Source organism: Saccopteryx leptura, chromosome 2 (genome assembly GCF_036850995.1).
Source record: "Saccopteryx leptura isolate mSacLep1 chromosome 2, mSacLep1_pri_phased_curated, whole genome shotgun sequence".
Classification (NCBI taxonomy): domain Eukaryota; kingdom Metazoa; phylum Chordata; class Mammalia; order Chiroptera; family Emballonuridae; genus Saccopteryx; species Saccopteryx leptura.
Genome location: NC_089504.1, coordinates 262,665,566 through 262,688,089, shown reverse-complemented (window position 1 = coordinate 262,688,089; position 22,524 = coordinate 262,665,566). Strand labels below are relative to the sequence as shown.

The 22,524-nt window shown below is 52.6% G+C and overlaps 2 protein-coding genes and 1 long non-coding RNA gene across 11 annotated transcripts in view; 1 reads left to right on the top strand and 2 right to left on the bottom strand.

Annotated features, from left to right (window-relative positions):
- Positions 1-1,879: 1,879 nt before the first annotated feature.
- On the bottom strand, positions 1,880-13,782 carry TOR3A (torsin family 3 member A). Its single transcript, XM_066361639.1, has 6 exons — positions 13,428-13,782; positions 12,237-12,350; positions 11,350-11,615; positions 9,714-9,892; positions 2,596-2,720; positions 1,880-2,130 (listed from the first exon to the last, which is right to left on the bottom strand). The coding sequence occupies exons 1-6, from the start codon at positions 13,714-13,716 to the stop codon at positions 1,880-1,882; spliced, it is 1,224 nt and encodes a 407-aa protein (XP_066217736.1). The 5' UTR covers positions 13,717-13,782.
- LOC136390739 (uncharacterized) lies at positions 2,729-7,076 on the top strand. The gene is made up of 3 exons (XR_010748755.1): positions 2,729-2,874; positions 3,891-4,057; positions 4,916-7,076. It is a non-coding gene; the product is annotated as an uncharacterized lncRNA (long non-coding RNA).
- A 4,080-nt stretch (positions 13,783-17,862) lies between the features above and the next one.
- Positions 17,863-22,524, bottom strand: part of FAM20B (FAM20B glycosaminoglycan xylosylkinase) — a 38,651-nt gene continuing 33,989 nt past the window's right edge. For all 9 annotated transcript variants that reach the window (XM_066361634.1, XM_066361630.1, XM_066361625.1 and 6 more), the window contains one exon: positions 17,863-21,647. In XM_066361634.1, coding sequence (XP_066217731.1) covers positions 21,416-21,647 — 232 coding nt within the window. In that variant the 3' untranslated portion in view covers positions 17,863-21,415. The remainder of the gene's footprint in view (positions 21,648-22,524) is intronic.

Here is a 22,524-nt window from a genome sequence, read left to right as displayed (position 1 = left end):
TTATTTGGGTCATTTTTTAAAAAACAAAAACAAAAATGAGTCATTGCTTTTACAAGTAAATATGAGGACACACGGGACCGGCACCTCAGGAGGTCCTGTGAGCCCCTCCCCGCTCCCCCGCCTGCCTCTGGGTCAGCGTGGGAGTCATTTCAGCCTTTAGAGAAGAGCCCCCCTCCCCACCCCCATGCCTCGTGGACTGCTGTGATGTTTTCACTGCCGGAGGCTGTGGTATTTGTGGAGTAAATCTGGAAATTGTCTTGGAAAGAAGTCACTAAGGGCCAGGTACTGGATCAGACTGCGGGGTTGAACCCCACTCCTGACTTGAGCTTTGTGACTTTGCCTAAGATCAGTCGTCTCTGAGCCCCTGTCTTCTCAGTGATCAAATGGGGATGAACTTGGTACCCAAGTCAGTGTTCAAGGCTCGCGAGACCAGGGCTCTGAGGTACTCGGCACAGGGCCCAGCACGTGGTCAGCTCTCGGGTGCTGCTTGCCAGCCAGGGTCCTGAACTGGGGCAGAGGGCAGGCCCCGCCAGGGCATAGAGTGCGGCGTCCGGCTGACAGCAGTGTCGCCAGGCTTTCCTGATTCTGTTCCCTGAGCACTTGATGAAGATGAACTCAGTCCTCACAGCGGCCTACGAGGGAAGTACAGCTATGAGGTAAGTCCCGCTTTTTACAAAAGCAGAAACCAAGGTTATAGGGAGCTTGCTTGTCCTCGCAGCGGTAAGTGGCCGCAACCTGGCACTTGAGCCAGGCGGTTGGGCCCCAGAAGAGTGTTGGGAACCACTGCATTCTGTGTGTCTTGGTCCCCAGGGTGTAAGGGTTAGACCTGTATTTATGACATCGGACATGGCTGGCTTGCCCGCTCTAGAGCATGCCTTTTCTAGAACGCATGTGAGCGAGCTGGCAGCTGGGTGCAGCGGCGGGGTTGGCCGAGGGGGGGGGGGGGGGCAGCCCACTGCGCTGTGCAGTTGAGCCAAGTTGACATTCCTCCCTGAGGGGTGTGAAACCAAGTTCCTTCCATTCGGCTATTTCCTGGGGAGCTGCTGTGGCTCAGGCTGGTACTCCCTAATCATGAGGTAGCTGAGTGTGTGCTCGAGTGTCACATGAGGGGGCAGTGCCACTTCAGCAGGGCCGATGGTAGGAAGGCCGGGAGGGCTTTAAGTCCGAGAACGACCTGTGTATAACCGAGAAGTGTGAAGGGAAGAGACCTCAGAAATGACTTTTCCTTTCCAAAGCTGCTTGCACGGTACTGCCATCTCCTACGGAAGAGCAATGTGCTGTGGAGGGAGCCTTCTCCGCGAGGAGTGATGCACTGTCAGCTCGGTGAGCGCCAGCATCCGCTGCGTGTCCCCCACCACCCTGGTCCCCGTCCCCATCAGAGTGACGTGGCATTCTGAATTCTGCTGAGTGATTGGGAGTACTAGGTCTCATTACGGAAAAATACAAAACTTTAATATTTACACATGACACGATGATGGCAAGGCCCCTGACTTGACATTTTTAAATCTGCAGAGCAGAACAAATCTTAGCCTATACTGATGTGATTTTTAAAAAAAAAAACGTATTTGGTGTCCTTTTTTTTTTCAGCCTGAGGCTCTTCCCTGAGTAGCAGCCATATCCAACCGAGGACCGGACCCGGACCGGGGGGCCCGCCTGTGGCAGGTAGGAGCACCTCTCTCTGTCCCAAGGCTCCTGCAGTCGCAGGCCACAGCTAAGATGCTAGAACCCCTGGGGTCGCTCTCCCACACACTGGGCCCACGTTTTGAACGCGGCTTCTCTAAGGCACTGTGTGGTTTAAGGGACCTGCCTTTTACGCAGCAGTGTGCGTGCTGGACGTCCGCGGCAGAGGGTAGCCGGGCCAGAAGTGTCCCACTCCCCCTCAAGGCAGGACATAGTTCATCCTCTGGGCAACAGATTTGCAGCCCTGCGAGGAGAAGAGAGGCCCCTCCTTGGGGACGTACACCATCATCCTGGCGATCTCGTCCAGCGCCGCCTCCGTGTACGGGAGCGCTTGGCTCAGGAAGGCATCGCGGGCGCACAGTCTCACGTGGCGGGATTCCAGTGGCAGGAAGGGGACGAAGAGGTCAATCAGGTTTTCCTTCACTAGGCGGCTGTGGCCAAAGCCACTGTCTGAAATTAAAACCAAAGTTATGTGGGAGTGTGACTAGGTTGAATCCAGCTGGAGTTTCAGTGTCCCTGACTCTAAGCGGGGACAAGGTCTCACACGCAGTTCAGGGAGGCTGGCGGGGGACCAGCAGCCCGCGCGCTCTAAGCATGCGTGCCTGGGGCAGCCAGAGGCTGGACGGCGGTCTGGGTTGGTGGCAGGAGGTACAGCGAGCCCGCCTCTGACTGCAGGCCGAGCCTGGGTCCCACAGGCCTCCCAGCCACTGCCTGCACCTCCAGGGCTGGGGCCGGCTCCTCCTCTCAAAGCATTTTCAGAAAAGGGGCTCAGCTTTCTTGGCACTCTTCCTGTGCCTCTCTGATGCTGACAAGGTGATTGCGTGGAGGGTCCTGCGGTCCTGAGGACCCTGTCCCCGCAGAAGCACGCATTCTAGCCCCAGAGGCTCGGGTGCTGTGTGGCCAGGAGTCGGTTACCTGTGGACGCCAGAATCTCGGCCCGGAGGTGGGGCTCCACGTGCTCCATGGTGATCGCCTCCCGGGACCACCCGGCCTTCAGCAGCCCCAGGACCGCCGCATTGATGCTGTTGCCGCCAAGGTTACTGGAAGAGACCAGCGCTTGTTAGCAGATGTCACCCTTCTGTCTAGGTTCACACGGATGACCTGACTGGTGTGCGTCTCTGCCGTGGCAAGGAGGCATGGAGAGCCGCAGTCCGGGGCCTCCCTTCCCCCAGAAGATCTTGTCACAACTCCAAGGTAGATTCAAAAGACACAGCTTTCCTGCCTTGCTCCCTTCTGACAAACACGGGAGCCCAGAGATGGTGTGCTGGGATTCCCTCCACTGACTTCCATGGCAGGGAGGGGCGTGGGCGTGTGTGACACGAGGACAGTGTGGCAGGTGCTCGTGCAGGGGCAGCAAAGGCCCAGAGGGAGGACTTCAGGGGGAGGCTGGGGCTTCTGAACAATGCAGACCCAGGTAGTGAATGCCAAGCGCAGGCAGGGAAGGCGTGCCCAGGCCAGTGGGTTCCAGTGGCCCCGAGCCTCAGCCGCCACGAGGAAGCTGTAGCCGGGCACGTGAGCTGATGGCTAAGGTGAAGACTGGTTTTAATACTCTGGGGGGGGGGGGGGGGTGCATGCGTGCAGTGGCCGGGTCGGTTTCCTTCCTCAGAACATCCCCTAGGGCCACAGAGCAGGCTGGAGGCACCTGGGTGGCAGCAGAGGGCCCAGCAGGGAGCGAGGAGGAAGGCGCCTGGGGGGGGGGGGAGTTAGGAATTAGCTTCTTTAGGAGGCACGGATGGCAGGACCCATGGCTGACGGCAGACAGCGCGGAGGCCACCCAGGTCTGCACTGTGTGCCTTGCGCTGCCTGCGGCCCTAACTGGGGATGTAGAAGGGTGGAGGGGACGCTTGGGTGTACACGTGAGTTCTACGGTTGTGACAGCATCAGGCAACCGGGACATTGGGTCTGAAGCACAGAGGGAGGGGGCTGCCTGGAGCTGCCAGACCCCCCCCCCCCCCCGGCCCGCACCATGTCCTCCTCTTGCTGCGGCCTCACTCTGCCTCTACCTGGGAGTGAGGTCGTGGGGACCAGGACTTGTGTCTCTTTATGAAGCTGACTGGTTCCCTGAAGCTCTCGGGTACATTAACTCAACTCTCCTTTCAGTGTTTGAGCATGTCCTGTGCCGGGCCCTGGGGCACGGAGGGGATTTGAGTGCCTCTCCTTGCCTAGCAGGCAGATGGGGCTGCCAGTGATCCAGTGCCTCCTTCCTGTAGGGATCATGCCCCCGCTGCTGCCTGGCTCTCAGCTCTAGGAGTCCCAACCCCCAGCTCAAGGTCAGCTGCTGAGCCAGACTTCTGACTCCTGCACGTAGGGAAGCTATTGCCCTCAAGAAAGTCATCTCTGCGCATGCACACAAGTGGCCACATTTGCATTAGCCCGGGTAAGACCTGACCTGCATTGCTTCATCTGAATTCCCCAGAGGTCAAAGGCAGGCTTACACAGGCTGGGGCAGGCATCCAGGGCAGGGGGGAGGCAGGCTTACACAGGCTGGTCGGCAGGCATCCAGGGCAGGGGGGAGGCAGGCTTACACAGGCTGGGGCAGGCATCCAGGGCAGGGGGGAGGCCTGGGACTCGCTCACTCGGCCCCAGGAGCATGGAACTCAGTGCCTTCCCCATTTCTGCCCAGGACCACCTGGCGCTGGGTCTCTGGCCCACAGAGCAGGTGCTCAGTAAATGTTTATTAAAGGAGCGTGTACTGTGTCTTCCTGAACTGCCCGTCCTGTTCCCCAGCCAGCACCCCCTGCTCCCATGTCAGGGCTTTAGCTCAATCACCAAGACAAAACCTGGGTTCCCTCTCTAGTCGCTCTACTAGCCCCGAGACGAGCATTGAAGAGAGGTTCCTGGAGCACCCCAATGCCCCCTTCCTCTTCTCAGCTCGCCCGCTGACCGGGAGGTCTGAGGGGACAGAAGTCACATCTAGAAACTGGTCTCTGCCCCTGGGTCTGGGGTAGAACATGTAATCTCACGAGCCCTAAGACCCCAAAGGAAGGGGACGCAAAGGCCTTTTCAAACTCTGGAGAGACCAGCAGGTAGGGATGGGGATTGTTACCAAACAGATTAACAGCTGAATCAAGCTTATATCTGAGTCTTAGTTTCCTTGTTTGTAAAATCAGAGAATTAGACAATTTAAAATACCTACCTTAGGTCACCTGAGATTCCAGTCAGTAAACATATGTGCATTCCTAGGAACACTTTCTATGCCCTGTCACAGCCCTTTCTCTTCTCTTCCTGCCCACAGCCCAGAGAACAGCCACAGATGTCCCTCCCCACCTGACAGTGGCAGTGAGAAGAGGCCGTGCTCTGGCCCCAGATTCTGCATTCCTGTCCTGGCCCCCGGTGCCCTCCTAGACCTGGCAGAAATGGTCCGTATCAGCTCTGAGGCCCGGGCCCTCTAGCCCAGCACTCTCCATGTCCTGCCTCACTGCCACCAGCACCGGGCAGGCCTGCAGAACCACGCTGCGTCCCTCAGACAGCAGGCTAGGGAAGTGTCCAGGACGAGGCCACCGGGACGGGCTCACCAGCAGTTTGAGTCAGCTGCGCTTTTCCTGCACATGTGCCCATCCCCCTACATGTTGTGAAATCAAGTTGAGAGAAGATCCCCCCCCCCCCTCCGGCTGAATGTGAAGGCTCTGCCGCAGCCCCTGGCACGGGCCTGGCACTGACCCCCGGCCTAGCTGCAGGCTCCACCTTCTCCAGGGGTGCTGCCTGGACATTTTCTGGTGGGTCCCAAGGAGGCCACCTGTCACACAGGCCCTCCCCGTCCCCAGGGGAAGCCCAGGAGTCGGCCTGGGGAGACCCTGCCTTCCCCGAAGGAGGGCTGTCCTGCTGGAACCAGTCCTGCCCAGTGTCTGCCCCAGAGCCTTCTGCACTGTTCCGCTCCTCCACGGGGCGCCGCGCGAGTCCAGACCTGCTCAATAAAGCCAGTTAGCTCTTCAAACGGACTCGACTGACTTTTGTTAACAGATTCTGATACCCTGCCTTTCCCCACCCAGCTCGAAGTACCAGGAGACCTCAAGGTGGGGGTTGGGGGCTCTAGGCACCCAGGGCTGCGCTGGGGCCACACCCTCACGCCCCTGCCGCGGGTGTGGTGTCCTCCTCCCCACAGGCCGCTTTCCCCAGCCCGCTGTTCACGGTCCACCCAGTGGCCTTGGGCAGTGCACAACATTGGGGTCACTGGGGAAAGGGCAGAGCTGGAGGGGACAAAGGCACTGCTGGGCACAGGGAATTGTAGAGGCCAAAATACTACAATGTTCTAGAATTATATAGCAGGGTCACAGTAGGAAATCCTGGCACTGGGCTGAGAACTGGAGGGAACCCATGGAGAGGGCCCCGCAAGCCTTGGCCGGAGGCAGCACTGCCTTAGGCGCCCTTGGAGGGGAGGCAGCTATGCACAAAGGGTTTCTACAGAAGCAAGCAAGAATCCCGGGTGAGCTGGTCACCGGGCTGCCCTCCCTTCAGTCAGCTCAGAGGGTCCCCAGGCTCCCACCCCTGGCGGCGCTTACGGGGTGACGCCTTATTTGGCCTCATTGCATTTTGGAGCCTCCACCTAATTCACTGCCGACAGGAAGAGCTCTGCCTCCAGACTGTCTCGGAAGGTGGTCGGTAAGACAGAGCCCATTACATCAGAAAATTTCTCTGCTTTCCCCTTAAACCCACCTCGGGACAGCCTCCCTGCCCTTGACAGTGCTCTGCACTTAGTGTCCCATAAGCCTTCCGTGTGGAGCTGGAAGGACTTGCCATCCAAGCACAGATATCTCAACCTGGCACCAGTTGAAACCAGTTCCATCCTGTCTTACAAACCCACCGGGAAACAGGACCTGCCTTGTGCAGCTCATCCGTCCCACTCCACGCCTGGATACAAAACCAGACCCCTCCTCCTCCACCCGCACAGGGCATGCCCTAAAGCTGGGAAACCCCGTAGCAAGCCCGTACTGGCCTACACGCCGGGGTGGGGGTGGGGGTACAGGGGCAAGGTTTGCCTTCTGCTCAGTGCAAGGAGCTGCATGTGAAGCCTTCAAGTTGGGCCAACAGGAACCCAGACTTGACTTCCACAGACCTTGGGCAGCACATTCTCAGGTGGAGCCAACATAAAATTAAAGGGTTGGATAAGCTGGGTTCTAAGTCTGCTCTCAGCAAAGCCATTTCCAGAGCCTGGGCCAGTCAGCTGAACTAAACAGGGCCCGGCTGCAGATCAGGAGGGCTTAGCCTTCAACACATTATCCCCCCTTTTTTTCCTTTTTTTTGTGATGGAGACAGAGACAGAGAGAGGGACAGGCAAACAGGAAGGGAAAGAGATGGGAAGTATCAGTTCTTCATTGTGGCTTAGTTGTTCATTGATTGCTTTCTCATACATGCCTTGACCATGGGGCTCCAGCTGACCAAGTGACCCCTTGCTCAAGCCAGCGACCTTGGGCTCAAGCTGGTGAGCTTTGCTCAAACCAGATGAGCCTGCGCTCAAGGTGGCGACCTTGGGTTTTCGTACCTGGGTCCTCCGTGTCCCAGTCCAACGGTCTATCCAATGCTCCAGCCCCTGGTCAGGCTGTCCCCTTAATTTCAAGTCAGTAACCACCTCCCATGGTCAAAGAAAAACTTTCCAAGGTCGGGGAGAGGAGACACTATGTTGGACTGAGTTGGAAACTATCCTCTGCTGGGTCCACATTCAGAATTTTCAAGGATAGTTAGTACTTGATTTTCAACTAATTTGCCTACTAGTAAACTTAACCCTTTGAGTAGTGAGTTTTTTTCACGCTCGGTGACCCCCAGGAGTTTTTTTTTTTTTTTTTCCAAAAAATCAGTTCCAGTTACAGTTTTAACTTAAAATCATGTTTGTTAACCAATTTATGGAAACAAGAACATACATTTGCCTTTTTTTAATATACATGCACAATCGTACTCTGGATGGTCAGGAGGCACGAGGATGTACATGAACGTTCGTGCTACTCAAAGGGTTAATGCCCTTCTAAGGGAACTCCCAGTATGTGAGTTACATTTCAAATGACATTACAAAGCTACAGTCATCAAAATAGTACACTATAGGCATAAAGATAGACACATAGCTCAATGGAACAGGATAGAGACCCCAGAAGTAAACCCATGCCTATATGGTCAATTAACATCTGACAAAGGAACCAAGAATCTACAATGGGGAAAAGACAATCTCGTCAATAAACAGTGCTGGGGAACTGCAGAGTCACATGCAGATATATGAAACTAGACCACTATCTTACACCACACACAGAAATGGACTAAAAATGGGTTAAATACTTGAACATAAGACCTGAAACTCTAAAACTAGCAGAAAACAAAGGTGGTAAGCTCCTTAATATTGCTCTTCATGATGATTTTCTGGATCTGACACCAAAAACAAATACAATAAGCAAAAATAAACGGGACTACATCAAACTAAGCTTCTATACAACAAAGGAAACCCCCGACAGAAGGAAGGGGCAACCTACTAAATGGGAGAATATTTTCAAACCATATGTGGTAAGGGGTTAATGTCCATAATATGTAGAGAACGCACAAGTCAATAGCAAAAACACCCAACCATCAGATCTGAGTAGTTTTCCAGAGAGGACATACCAATGGCCAGCAGGCACATGAAAAGATGTTTATCGTCAGGGGAATGCAAATCAAAAGCTATCACAGTGAGATACCATCTCATAGCTGTCCGAAGGGCATGACAAGATGAGACAAATGCTGGCGAGAATTTGGAGGAAAGGGAACCCTTGCGCACTGTTGGAGGGACTGTAAACTAGTGCAGTCCTGGGAAATAGTGTGGAGGGTCCTCAGAATATTAAAAATGGAGCCACCACACGACCCAGAAACTCCACTCCTGGGTATTTATACTAAGAAAACAAAAACGCTAACTTGAAAAGACATGCACTCCTGTGTTCACTGCAGCATTACTATCACAGCCAAATATGGAAACAGGTTTTAACCTGAGTGTCCATCGAAGAATGAAAGAATAAAGAACATGTAGTTGATACACAATGGACTTACTACTCAGCCATAAAAACCAATAAAATCTTGCCATCTGCAACAACATGGCCGGACACTAAGTGAAGTCAGACAGAAAGAGAAACAGTACATAGTCTCACTTCTATGTTGAATCTAAAAAAACAAACAAAAATAAAACAGAAACAAACTCAAGCTCAGATACAGAGGCCAGACTGATGCTTCTCAGAGACGCGGGGAATGGGTGAAGGGGGTCAGGGGGTACAAATTTCCAGCTATGGAAAGTAAGTCCTGCGGATGCGATGTACAGCATGCCGGCTCTAGTTATCAACATTGCACTGCAGATTTGAAAGCTGCCAAGAGATCTTCAAAGTTCTCATTAAAAGAAAGAAATTTTGTAACTACACATGGCAACAGATTTTAACTTAACTAGACTGGTTGTGGCGACCATTTCGTAATACAGACAGATCTCGGAGACACTGGTCTCTGTACCAGACCGCCCGCACAAAGTGGGTATCGCAATCAAGCAAGTTGTAATCTTTTGCTGATGGTCTTGTCTTCAGTTTGTAAAAAAAACCCCAACACGTAGAAGCCTAAAGCAGTAAAATGGGGTACGCCTATATATACCAATAGCCAGTCATGTCCCATACCTGCTCTAGTCAAGTACACCTCAGTTAAAAACAACATCAAAGGCCACAACCATACTGCCCTGCGGAGAAGGCTCTCCCGGTGAGCGGTGAGCGTGGTGCCTCACGGAGGCGGCTATGTGCAGACTGGGGGCTGGAGGGGAGCTCCACCACCCCAAGAATCACGGGGAGGCCAGCTGCTCTTCCCCAGGCCAGTTAGCTGGCTGTGCCACGAGGGAAGGGACTCAGTTCCTCAGAAGTGCCCTGGGGGGATTCAGAGCAGGAGCAGGAGACCTAGGGTCCCCGGCCTGCGACACCCCATGCAGTGGGGCCTTCTGGAGAAGGGCCCACGAGCCCTCACACCAGCTCACACCTGGCCCCCACGCTGGGCCCGCCAGGCACGCCTGCACCTCCCTCTTCCCTCGTCAGCCCTCCTGTTTGCACGCACCCTACCTGAGAAAAAGAAAGATGGTTCTCGGGGACTCAGCCCCAGGACTCCCAGGGGCCTGGTGCTCCAGGTGCTGCCCGAGGGCCTCGAGCAGTTCGGGGTGCAGCTTCTCGGCCTCATCAAAGATGAACAGGGTCTGGTGGCAACGTGCCTGCGTCTCCCGCACCTGGTCGGCCAGCTGCTCCTGCAGGGACACAGGGAGCTGTGGGGGAGCCCTGGGGGCGGCAGTCCCACCCTCCGGCCAGAAGACCCAGGAGGGGTGCCACCAGCCTGCCCATTTCCCAGGGGTCTGCAGTGGGTTGCCCAGGGCTGGGTTCTAACCTCCAGGGACAGGGCGAGGGCAGTCGCCTCTAACTAGGTCCCCAGTGATTGTCCTGCACCCTGAGGTCTGGGAGCCAACTAAGTGGAGCCAGCCTGGGAGAGGGTGGGGGGCCTGCCTGCCCCCCCCAGAATGAGGCCCCAGACAGCCAGCTCGCCCTCCCCAGGGGGCAGACATCAGGTTCTTATACAGGGGCGACAGGCAGAGACAAACTCAAGTGCCCAGGGGTCGCCACAGTCTCATCTTGAAATTCTAGGAGCAGAACCCACTGGGCTGAGAACTCAGGGAGCAGCCTGGGGGACCCTGTCTGGGGTCAGCCAACTTGGAACTGGGGTTCCCTACCCAGGCTGAGAAAATGCTGCTTTGTGGGGTTCACCAGAAGAGGGCCAGCCCTGCCCGCGGGGGTCCAGTGGACTCACTGTCCACCTCTAGCCTTCCTGGATTCTGACTTCAGCCCCCACCCCCACCAGTGAGGCTGTGCAGGCTGTGAGCATGTGTACGTGTCCCTCTACACGGTGGGAGAACCCAGACCTGGTCTGCCACAGTCAAAGCCAGCTGCTTCTTCCTGGGAAGGCCGGGTTGACCGCTGCCTGCCCTCTGGCCGGTCACCCTCCCCCTGCCCTCCAAGGCCAAACTGAAACTGCCAGGTGACTCAGGCAGTTTATCTAATCTTCCCAGGTTATCGCAATTCCAAATATTGGAACTGAGAGCCAGACAGACGCAATCATCTCTGGCAGCAAGTCAGGCTGCCGTGGGGCTCTGGTTCCTGTCCAGCTCACTTTAAAGGTTACATCTCAATGAAAGACATCCAAAATAGCAGGGTAGCAAAGACAAGTTTTGTCCCTCTGCTTGTTGGCTTATAATGAGCAGTTTGGAGGAAAGAAAGTTGCATATCCTATTTTTATTTTTTTAAAAGGCCTATCCCATCCTAAGTGACTTTCTCCAAACTGCAGGATATATACCAAAATGCTAACTGCTGTGTCTGCGTGGGGAGACTATGATGAAGTTTTTGCCTTCCTCCGTTCTCTATTTCCTTTGACATTTCCACTGCTTCTGAAACAGCAAAATTAACACACAGGTTCTCTGTTTAAGCTGTGTCTGGCCTCGTATGTAAGGAGACAGAGGTCGGGACGAGTCGTGTTTGGAGCATGTCTTTCCCCCTCACTGGTGTGGACAGATGTCTCTGAGTTATTACAGGTTCTGTGGAAATGGCCCCGTCCTCCAACCCCCACCCCGGCTTCCCCAGGCCGATCCTCCAGCCCAGAGGACCGTTCCCCAGGCTGTCCTGGCCGCACTCCAGCCGCAGCCCTGCCTGGCCTCACCTTGTACAGGTCCACATACTTGGGATGAGGGAAGTGCAACATGGTGATGAACACCCTGACACAGTCGCTCCTCAGCCCGTCCCGGTACAGGTTCTCAGCCAGCATCCGTGCCACAAAGTTCTTGCCTGTGCCAGACCAGCCATGGAACGACAGAGCCAGGGCTTTGTCTGGCTGGGGCAGCTCTAAGTAGCCCCTCACTGTGGCCAGGACCAGCTCCCGGGCCAGATGCTGGCCATGTAGTCGCACACTCAGGTCTGCCTGTAGGCCTAAGGGTGGGAGAGACGACCACAGTGAGAGGCGCACACAGGCCTCATCCCACCAGGCTCAGCTGACAGGAGAGTGAGCCCCTCTGAACGTCAATGAGGTGGGGTCACTTACCCACCCTATGTGGTCTCAGAACAAGCCAGGGGGCAGAGCTGGCAGCAGAAGGGACCCAAGGGCTATATTCTGAAGAATTTGAGACATCACTATTGAACTTAGGGAGAGAATGGACTCACTCTTTCAGAAGGTGCTAAAGACCCCCAGAATGACTGTGGAGTCCTGTTTGGAAGATGCTTGTCCCCCACGCCCACGAGGTTGCTCCCACCTGGAAGTTTCAGGACACCCTAAATATTTTATGGAAACACCCTCCTTTTATTCACTTTAATTCAATTCAGCAAATACCTACTGAGGACAGCTAGTGTTTTCAAAGTCCTCTGCTTGCCTTACTTCCTCACAGCCCCAAGGCTGCAAGGTTTGGAGACAGAGGTCAGTGGGGGCCGTGGGGGAGGAGGGAGGGTGCGCACCGTCTGCGGGCAGGGTGACGCAAGGTCTCTTGCCCTGTCTCCTGCATGGAATTGCCTCCTGTCCCCAGATCTCTATCTCCTCAGGGGCAGGCAAGCTCCAACCTGTGAAGTTGTTGGAGATCCTGCAGTCTCCACTGTCGCAGCAATCCTGGAAGCTGCAGTACCATGTGATCAGGATATCCAGATACTGCTGGCCCAACAGGGGAAGGCTCCAGCCTAGAAAATGAGGAGCTATGAGGCAGGGACAGAGCCTGGGGCCAAGAGGGAGCCTGGCCTCCCTCCCCTCCCCCTCCAACAGGTTCCTCCAGTCCTCTGTCCTCCCTCCAGAGCTGCCCTTCCCTGGGCCTCCCTGGTGCCAGGGAACAGCACGAGTGAACACCTCTAGCTTCGAGGAAGTGGAGGGCTTTGCTATTGATGCAGCTCCCGCAAAGGCTGTTGGCTCAACAAACATGCCTGAAGCCCTGAGCCAGAGACGCAAGAAGCCTGGACCTGCCTGCGAGGGGTGTGCGGTCCAGTCACGAGCCCCTCAGGAGCTGGTCATTATCGTTCTTCCTTCTTGGCTCTGGATTCCAAAGTCATCTGACCACAGCCAAACCCAAAGGCCTCTAAAATCTTTTGTCAAATGCCAATTTGACCATGCCCAGCAGAGACAAACACAAAACAAAACAAAACCCAATCACTGGAAGTTAGAAGTCTTTTGACCTAAACCAAAGACGTTCAGAGAGCCATTACAGGACTGCCATTACAGTACTAGCACTGGATCTAGAATTACCCACCGAGGCCACCAGAAGCCTCAGAGAGCACCTGGCCCATGGAAGTGATTTACAACCCTGACACACAATTTGTCAGTGACAAAGCAGGAACTGGAGCTCAGGTCTGGAACTCGCGGCCCAGGCTCTGCCTCCTTAACAGCAGAGTGGGGAAAAGGGACTTGGGGTGTGTCCAATGGGGCCCTTAAGACAGACATCAAGGTGTGAGCTGTCCATAGGAGCCAAGGAGCTCCACAGGGGAGGGCGGCCAGGCCGACCCTCTAAATAAGACAGCCGCATCAGGGACCAGGGGCGTGGGTGGCAGAAGCAGGGCTTCTTGTGGGCAGGATGACGCAAGGTCCCTTGCATTCGAGCCATGTTTCCAGAACTGAACCGCCTCCCGTCCCCCACAGACCCCTATTCCCTTAGGGACATGCAAGTTCCAGCCTGTGGGTGCTTCCCGGCCCCAAGACGCTGGGCGCCTGCAGAGTGTCCCGGAGCGAGCCGCCCGCTGCGCCCGTGCGCATCCCCCCGCCGCTCTTACCCAGGGGCCCCGCGGGGGCCGTCCCGTCCTGCTCACAGGTCTCGGGCCACACGCGGCAGCTGAAGAGCGCCCAGTACCGTCTGGAGAGGGCGCCCGCCGCCCTCAGCCCCTCCCGCAGATCCCGGAAGGCCTGCCCAGCCCGGCCAGGCTCCTCGGCGGTCTCCCTGGGTGCGGCCGGGCCGCGGTGCCCCAGCGCGCCCGCGAGCGGCAGTGGTGGCGGCAGCGGCAGCAGCAGCAGCAGCAGCAGCAGGATGCAGAGCCAGAGCAGCCGCAGGGAACCGCGCGGCATGGCCAGCCCTCCGGCTCTCTGCTGCCCAGCCGCGTCTGGCGGGTTAAGTGCAGACGGCGGGCACGGAACTTCCGAGGCCGGACCCGCCGGGGATTGGCGTTGCCACGGGAACCGCAGCCCCACGTGACCGAGGGCGGACGCCCGGAATCGAATCCCAGGCTGGGCTGGGAGGGCACCCGGCGGCCAGGGGCAGGCGCTGTCCTCCCACAGAGCTGGCTTACCGACAGCCATCTATTCCGGGCGGACTGTGGTTGCGAAGGTGAAGTCAGATCTGGATATGGCCACTGTCATCACCCTGCTGTTACTCTCGGGCAGCCTGTGGCCCATCCGAGGCCTACCCCATAAGGGCCCCCTTCGTGCCATACCCAGTGGCTGAATATCAACTTCCTGCCACCCTGGGCAACCACCTCGCCGAGCACAGACGCGGCCCCGAGGACGGGAACAGCCCAGCGGCTCCACGGAGGGAAATGAAATGAGCGGCTCTTCGCCAGCAGGTTTCCACAGCTGGGACCGCAACAGAAGCAAGAGGAAGCTGAGAGCTCCCGTCTGGACGCGTGGGTGTTGGAAACTCCCGGGGTCACGGGGAAATCAAGAGTCTCGAGTCGGTGTAATCGTATCTCCTTATCCACGCGCAGTTTCTGACAACACTGGGAAGACCCGAGGCCCTCTCACCGGCTCCCTATCCCATAGCATGAGTGCGCGGCTAAGTGAGTGAGTTTCAGAACTCAACGCAGTTTTCTAAGTCACTTGACCTACTGAAGCCACTGGCCTAAGAGCCACCTTGTCCTAGGAAAAAACTGCTGTCTAGAATTCATGGCACTTGGCTACTGTCAGGCTCAGGGGCCATGTGTCAGCAACGTTACAAGCAGATTGATTCGCCCGCGCACCCCAGTCTCTGCTCCTAACTCCACCGCTCACCAGGTCAGCTCCTCTCACTCGGCTACAGAAACCAGGTAGGCACCTCTGTCAGAACACAGGGGTTAAACTGGAGAGCACTGTTATGTAAGTATACGGTATTGCTTAGCCACTCAAGGTCATGTCAAAACTGAATCCAAGCCTTCCACAAAGCAGTGACCAGCCACTGAGCACCATGTTATGTACAGTCCGGCTCAGGAAACCCTCCAGGGACAGTTACCGAGGAACGCACTACTCTATACGCAGTCGGAAACTGAAAACATCACTCATTCTGTAAATGTTGAGCCAGAATGGCAATCTAGTACAGTGGTTAACTGAATGGCCCGTGCCATTTTCTGTATGTGGCCTTGGGTGTTACTTAGCTGCCTGGTGCCTCAGTTTCCCCACCTATAAAATGGGGATACTGTATTCCCCATGTATAAGACTCACCCTTTTTTGAAAAATTTGGGGTCTAAAAACTGGGTGCGTCTTATACAGTGGTTATAGATTTTTTATTTGCATTTCCTGCTTTTTTGCACTTGTTTTTGTGCTCATTGTTGAAGCCAGTGAATCGTCATCAGACACAGGTGAGGACAAGCTAATGGATGGGAGCTTTGACAGTATGAGGAGTTGTATTAATTTTATGATGAGTAAAACTTGAGTTCAATAACTTTATATAAGACTTTTTTTTTCCCCCAAAACTCAGGCCCCAAAATTAAGGTGTCTTATACAGGGGGAAATACAGTAATAGAAAATAGTCACTTTATAGGGACGCTGTGAGGGCTGATGGGCTAGTTCAGTTACAAGTTTACTTTTATTAGAGCTGTGTCTCACCCTGGCGGCGGCTCTAGATGGTGTACACAGGGAGCCTGGATGGTGTTATTTATACTAGTGAAGTTTATAGGTGAATTTATGGTGATAAAATTACTAGAATACTAGTTTCTTTAAAAAACCCAAACTTTAAGACCGTGGAAATAACTTTTTACTGTCACTTTCATGCAGTGCTGACTGTTAATTTCTTAGTTTGATCTGAATTTAGCATTTCATGGTAACTAAAGTAGCTGGCTGGAAAATTCTTGGACAAGCAACTCCATTTCAAGAAGACATTTCCTTTTCCTAGAAAAGTAGGGCCAAACATTTTTTCACCAGTCAGTCCCACAAAGAAACAATGAATCCAAACACTAGTTTTTAGAGGAGCATCTAGTTGCAATAAATTGCTAACATTTCCTTCTCTGAGTCTGGAGGCTGTTGGTTGAACTCTAGGAGCAAATTTTATGGATTATAGCGACACCTAAAGGCGCTTGTGAAAAGTACAGGCAGCTACAATTCCTTAGCAAGCCAACCCCATCCGTGCTGCTCCGGTGTTTGAAACACAAGATTTCTGTCCCCAAAGCTACTAAATCAAAACCTGCATTTTAGTAGTCTAAGACAAAATGGGCACCCACTGCCTTCGCTGTCATCTCAGTGGGACTTACCTTTGCAGAGATGGTTTTCCCAGTCAGAAAACATCTTCAGCCTTGAAAACCACCTTTGGGTAAGAATCAAGTCTACTTCCAAATAAACTCTGCACGTAAAAGGCAAACTCTGAAAACATAAAATGAATGGTTCACAGCTTGTCTACATGCCAGCAGCTCCTTTAACATCTATGCCATAAAACCCCTGAGCCATTCCAGTAGACTGAGACTGACCTCTCAAAAGACATGGCCAGAACCACAACTGACCAGAACCATAGGAAACAGTTCTGGTGACCCAGGTACTGACAACAGAGCACAGGCCCAGGAGGCTCTGCGTTTCTGGAGTCAGGTTCTACACACACCACATGTCAGGCCTGCATCAACCTCTTCAGTATGGGTCCGCTCTGCCCCCCCTCAACCCTCACCATTCATTCCTGGGCCTTATTTGCATTGTAGTTAACTTACATCACTCCCGAGGCATTTAGTACTTGGCAAGCTGGAAAGGGAAAGTCATTACCATCTTGATGGTATCCACAGCTCACAGCCCAATAGCCAAATGTCTCCTGAAGAGAGATCAAATACTCTACACACCGTCACTTACTACTGTTATTCCCTGGGATTTACACAGCAACCTACCTGACAAAGCCCACTCATGCTAAACCAGTAATTATGACCATTTTCGTCTCTTACAAAATGAGGGCTGCTCAAAGTTCTCATAGGCAAATACACCGGGTGAAATTATCCCATAACAGAAGCGCGCCTCCTACTCCCAGCCACCTTGTTCAAGCTTCACTACCAGTCTTTCGGACATGCCAGAGAAGCCATCGAAGCCCGAGCTCTCGCCTGAAAAAGGATCAGCCGTGGAGAGTCCATAACATGGCCTAGGCTCCAGCCTCCTATTGCTATTCAAGTGCAAATGACAAAAACGGGAGCAAACACAAATACTGTCGATCAAGTAAAAAAGTCATAAGAACGCTGCTCAGTTGTGTGCTCGAGATCTATGATGCTGGATTTCTACTTCAAAAGTTAAAAATACAGGTGTCCGGCCCTGGCCGGTTGGCTCAGCGGTAGAGCGTCGGCCTGGCATGCGGGGGACCCGGGTTCGATTCCCGGCCAGGGCACATAGGAGAAGCGCCCATCTGCTTCTCCACCCCCCCCCCCTTCCTCTCTGTCTCTCTCTTCCCCTCCCGCAGCCAAGGCTCCATTGGAGCAAAGAAGGCCCGGGCGCTGGGGATGGCTCCTTGGCCTCTGCCCCAGGTGCTAGAGTGGCTCTGGTCGCGGCAGAGCGACGCCCTGGAGGGGCAGAGCATTGCCAGAGCGTCGCCCCTGGTGGGTGTGCCGGGTGGATCCCGGTCGGGCACATGCGGAAGTCTGTCTGTCTCTCCCCGTTTCCAGCTTCAGAAAAATAAAAAAAATAAAAAATAAAAAAAATACAGGTGTCCTAAGAATTACAATCCGGGATCTGGTCTTCTCTTCCATGCCTCCACATTCTGCCCTGACAAGTTCTTTGGGATTCATAACTCTTCACCTCTAAAGCTGCAAGAATTGAGTTAATTACTAAATAGACAAAAAGCACCCAAGAGTTATCCTTTGGGGAATTGTGGTCTAGTCACATGGTATAGGCCTTTTGAAGGCCCTTGAGGAAGCCAACGGTCTGATTCATCAGATACTGTGGAGGTACAAGATGGTGATGTAACCTTCTGTCCCCTAACACAACAGATAGCAGATTGAAATAGAAAACACTGGCAATATCCTGAAATGGGGGGGGGGGGGGTAAGAGGAAAACATCACACGTAAATACTTATTAAAATCTTTATTCATCTTTTTTTTTTTTTTCAGAACTGAAACCCATAGAACACACTAGAAATTTAGGTGCACATCTGTCTGGTTTGGTGAGTTACCAAGCACAGCCTCTGTTTGTACAATACAACAGCTCTCAGAGGAAATCCTTGGCAGATCAAAACAGAGGTTGGAGGTTCTTACACTTCCCTTTTAAGCAAATAAGCTTCCCAGTAAGTTACCCCCAGTTCCCCCAAACATCTGTATTCGGAACACCTTAGTTCCTTAAAAGCCTGTGGCAGCACAGTCCCCTTCCCCTGCCCCCACCCCTACCTTTTCAGCCCAGACTGGAGGAATCGCACCGGAGGGGAAGCTGGCTTTCCCTGTGCAGGTTTCTGCAGGCGGGTCTACCTGGTTCGTTCAAGTCCTAGCGGGGCTGGCTCACTGGAGTCGCTCAGCAGGTGGCTGCTGAATGAATGGCCTTTTTGCTCATAGGGCCCACTCCCAGGGGCCGAGAGGAAAACCTTTCACTAGCTTCAAGTTCTTCAGCAACATAAATCAGTGTTTCCCTGTGTCAAAATAAATACTTTTCTCGCTAAAATACATATATGACTATATACATACGTCCACCTTTCCTGACGTTTCCTGAGGCTCACGCTCACAGGACGTCTCGTATGAGACAGCTCGCTGACGGGCTGCTTCACCATGACTGAGGTGCGAGCACTTACTGGGCAGCCAAGGACACAGGGCCATTGAGAAGGAGAAGGGAGGCTGACGGAACATGGTGGATTGGAAGGGGAGGCCAAAGCCTTTTCTTTTTTTAAAGAAAGCATGGGTTTCTTTGGAAGAAGATGTTGCCTTCAGATGACATTGAAAAATGGCCCACATATAGGATTCATCTTTTGCAAAATAATATGCTGTGAATGTACCCAAATTCTCCCATTTCCTTCTTAAATCTCATTTGACATATCAATCTGAGTGCAAACAGAGAAATGCCTTACTAACACGTTGCTGAATAACGCTCCGAGCAAATCCGAGCCTGTCTCTTCGTCTGTTCTGCACAGGGAATTATTTATGGCCAAACCCAGAATATAGACTCACATTAAAGAACAGTTTTAGATTGAAACCTCTCCCCTCATAGTTCTCCATTCAAACTCTGGAATCAACACATTTAAGAAACAGGAGGAGAAAAGTAAATAGCTCTGATTTCCCTAGCTTTATTATATTCAAATGTACCCGCATCTACCCTTCCACGTCACCTAGGCACACCCTACTTCAGGCTGACCAAAACCCCTTCCAATGACTTGTCCGACTATAATAGTGCTAGATTCTAATAAATAAATGGCAAAGAGGATAGTGTTAGGAAACTTTTGAAAAGATATCTACCTGTTTTTTCAAACAAAATTTAGTGTTTGTGAATTTTAGGGCTACCATATGTTTATGGTTGATTTTCTTCAAGGTTCACCTGAACATACTTTCTTTACTTAATCCAATAATGCCCCTGAACCCAAACTTCCTTTCTCAGTAACATGTCATTAGCATAATCCTAACTTTAACCAATACAGGTCTGGAACACCGTTTTAGAGCATGAATTTTTAACTAGTAAGGAAAGAGAATGATATGACTAATTTTTGGCCATGTTTTACAAAGGGACGGGACATCTTCAAAGCCATGTCCCTCCTAGTCCTTTTCTCAGCAGAACCTCGTGCCTTCAACATTATGAACAAAGTTCCCAGTTTGGGGACAGCTCTTCAGTACAATGTGGCACTGACAGGATCACGTGTTGAAAGAACACTGGCCCAGAAGTTAGCGCAGCGAGGACAGCAGCTCCGGCCGCTGCTGGCCCCGCAGTGAGCACACTCCCAGGCGTCCTAGGCTCCATTGAGGACTCTATGCACCCATACCCTCTCAAGTACCTGGCCTTGCAACTGGAATCAGTGCCTCCTTTCATTAATTCTACTTCAGTGTTTTGTGCTAATACCTGTCTTCTTAAATTCAGTACCTTTTACAAGAACTCAGCCAGCTGTGTACATCTCAAAATGTACTTATGAAGTACAAAAGTGTCCCAACTTCACGCTCTTATAAAGTAGTCCCAGGACACTCAGTTATCTTTCAATGTGAGGACGTTGAGGCATAAAGTCTAAACTGCTTTTGAAAGGAGTTCAAAACTGTTTACTTAAAACTCGTCTCCAGTGGCTAGAATATGCTTGTTCACCCACAGTGCTAACTACCAGCCTCTGCTCTACAGCACAGGCCTGGCACAGCACCCAGACAACCTGTGGGCTGGTCCTGCAGCTCCGAGGACAGGGGGCAGGCACCGGGCCCGCTGTCCTGGCCCTCTATTCTACTGCAGCTGCTTACACGTCACAACCTCTTTGCCACAACCCAAACTAAGCCTGTGTTTTAGTAACCTGAAATTTGAGAGTGCGAACAAGAGACAGAGGAACATGGGTTTGAAACTCCAAACAAGAGTAAATGACAAAATTAGGGTTTGACATAAATCAAAGTCTTAAGGCTCTTCCTGGTACACAAGACGGATCCGGCCACCAGCAGGACGGGCACCATCACCTGTAGGAGGGAGCTGGCTTTTCTCACAAGAAAGCCACGATCAGGCTGGCCGATCTCTGGGGAATAGCAGCTCCAAAGGCCTTAAAGGCAGAGGCAGAAATTCGTTTCCGAAGTGAAACCAGGATGGCAGAGGTCACAGGCTGCCTAAATCTCATCCAAAGTATTCTTCATTTGCTTTGTTAATTTGGAAAGATTTGTCTCTTTTGGGCAAAAGGAAAAAAATAAAAGTCTAAGAGAATCATGTTTGGGCTGAACAAGAAGCTCTCTAGGGTCAATTTTTGGTTAATTTCAACACAACTGGGAGAACGCAGACTTTATGTGGACACGTGTCACATTAGCTTTTTACTCAGTTTAAGAACTTAAATCTGGGGGAGCTGCTTTCACCAGCCCAGTCATCTGTCTCCCTGGCCCCGGTTCTACCTTCTCCCCCCTCCCGCCTCCCCGCCTCTGAGAGGCATCGGAAGCGCCACTCCGGCGGCCCCATCGCTGAGAAGCCCAAACCCCTCTCCCGCTTCTGTTATTCCTGCCACTTGTTGTAAAAACACACCCCCTGCAACACCCCCTCTGCGGCCCCGCAGAGCACCAGGCAGCCCTGCCGCCCTCCCACCCTCCTCAGCGGGCAGTGAAAACCCCAGTCTGACTTGAGATTGCAAAGTGTTTCCAGAAAATCTACAGGCGTGGCAGAAGGACGATAGGGCCGCACACTCCAGAACCAACCCCAGCGCTAACCTATCCAGACGGCACACCTGCTGGTCCTTTGGCATGAGAACGGGCGAGTGCCAAGGAAGTCCGGTGACTGAGCAGGAACATTTCCGTTGTCCGAAACTTACAGTCCTCGCTTTAGTTTCTACGACGGAAAACACCAAAGCAAGCCCAGGCCACCCTGCCCCTGATCACCAAAACTTGCTGCTGGCCATCTCTAATCCCTCTCATACCATTTGGAATTGATTGTGCTGTTTCTCTATCTTTGTAAAAAAGAAGTTTCAGTTATTCTGTGTTGCGAATTACAAGTGAGAGAGAGGCATCCTGTCTTCCACCAGCACAGTGTCCATCCCAAACTGGTCAGTGCACTGCTTCACGGTGGCCAGGACACTCAGGAGCCGCTGGTCCACAGCGTCCAGGTGGGGGGTGGAGAGCACTGGGGAGATGGGGTCGTGGGCCATGGCCGACTTTAAGGCAGACTTCAGCACACCATTCTTCAGGTAGTTCAGTCTGTTCCAGGTAGAAACCCGAATGCTGGAAGAGAATGTTTGTGGACTGGTTACACACCTCTCACTATCGCATGGAATTTAAAGCCTGCTTAGCACACAAAAGTAAAGAAATAATTATGCAAAATAACAACTGAAAATAGCATTATGAGTAAGTCACATTTTGCTATTTTTCTAGGTAATGAATGAGAGATAATACATGCAGTTTTACAAATGTGCATTGCAGTGCTATCATAGGATGTGAACTAATCTGAACATCCAATAATTGGCAGTTAAATGAGTTACGTCACAGCATCACATCCATTCACGGAAATACCATGCAGACATGAAAAGGAGGAAAGAAAATTCAGTGGCACAGGAAAATGTCCATGACAAAATGTTGGGCTGGGGTGCGGGCTGGAATAAAGAGACTGTTTTACTCCAAATCTGTGGGGAAGGAAAATGGGTGTACACACTCACAAGCATGCACATGATTAGAATGAAGACACTATAGTGTTAACAGAAATTATCCTTATGTCTTAATGTGTGGCTTTAATTTCCTTCTTTTTATGTTTCTGAATTTGAAAGATTTTCTACCATTAATATTATGCATAGGAAAAGCTGATTCTAAGGACACCTACTTTCCTTAATTATTTCACCACCTTAAGAAGGACCTCTGTTTATATCAGGAGGAAAGTGCTCACCCCATGCGAGAATCACTAGGTGTGCAAAACAGGGTGGGGGGCCCTCTGCCGGAAGCCTGTTCTGCAACCATTTCATAAGTAATTAAGTAAAGTAGGCCAGTGTTGGCTAAGCATGGGAGGGATGAAGCACAGAGACAGTGTGGTTTTGCTATTTTGAAATACACTACAAGTGCCCTTAGTGTCTGGGCTTCCCTTGTACAACCAAGGTGTCACCTGATGTGG

Coding starts and splice junctions, on each gene's coding strand:
- TOR3A (XM_066361639.1), bottom strand. CDS start 13,716: ATGCCGCGCGGTTCCCTGCGGCTGCTCTGGCTCTGCATCCTGCTGCTG. Junction 9,893..11,349: donor AGTATGTGGACCTGTACAAG/GTGAGGCCAGGC, acceptor GTGTCCCTGCAG/GAGCAGCTGGCCGACCAGGT. Junction 2,721..9,713: donor ACCATCTTTCTTTTTCTCAG/GTAGGGTGCGTG, acceptor GGTCTCTTCCAG/TAACCTTGGCGGCAACAGCA.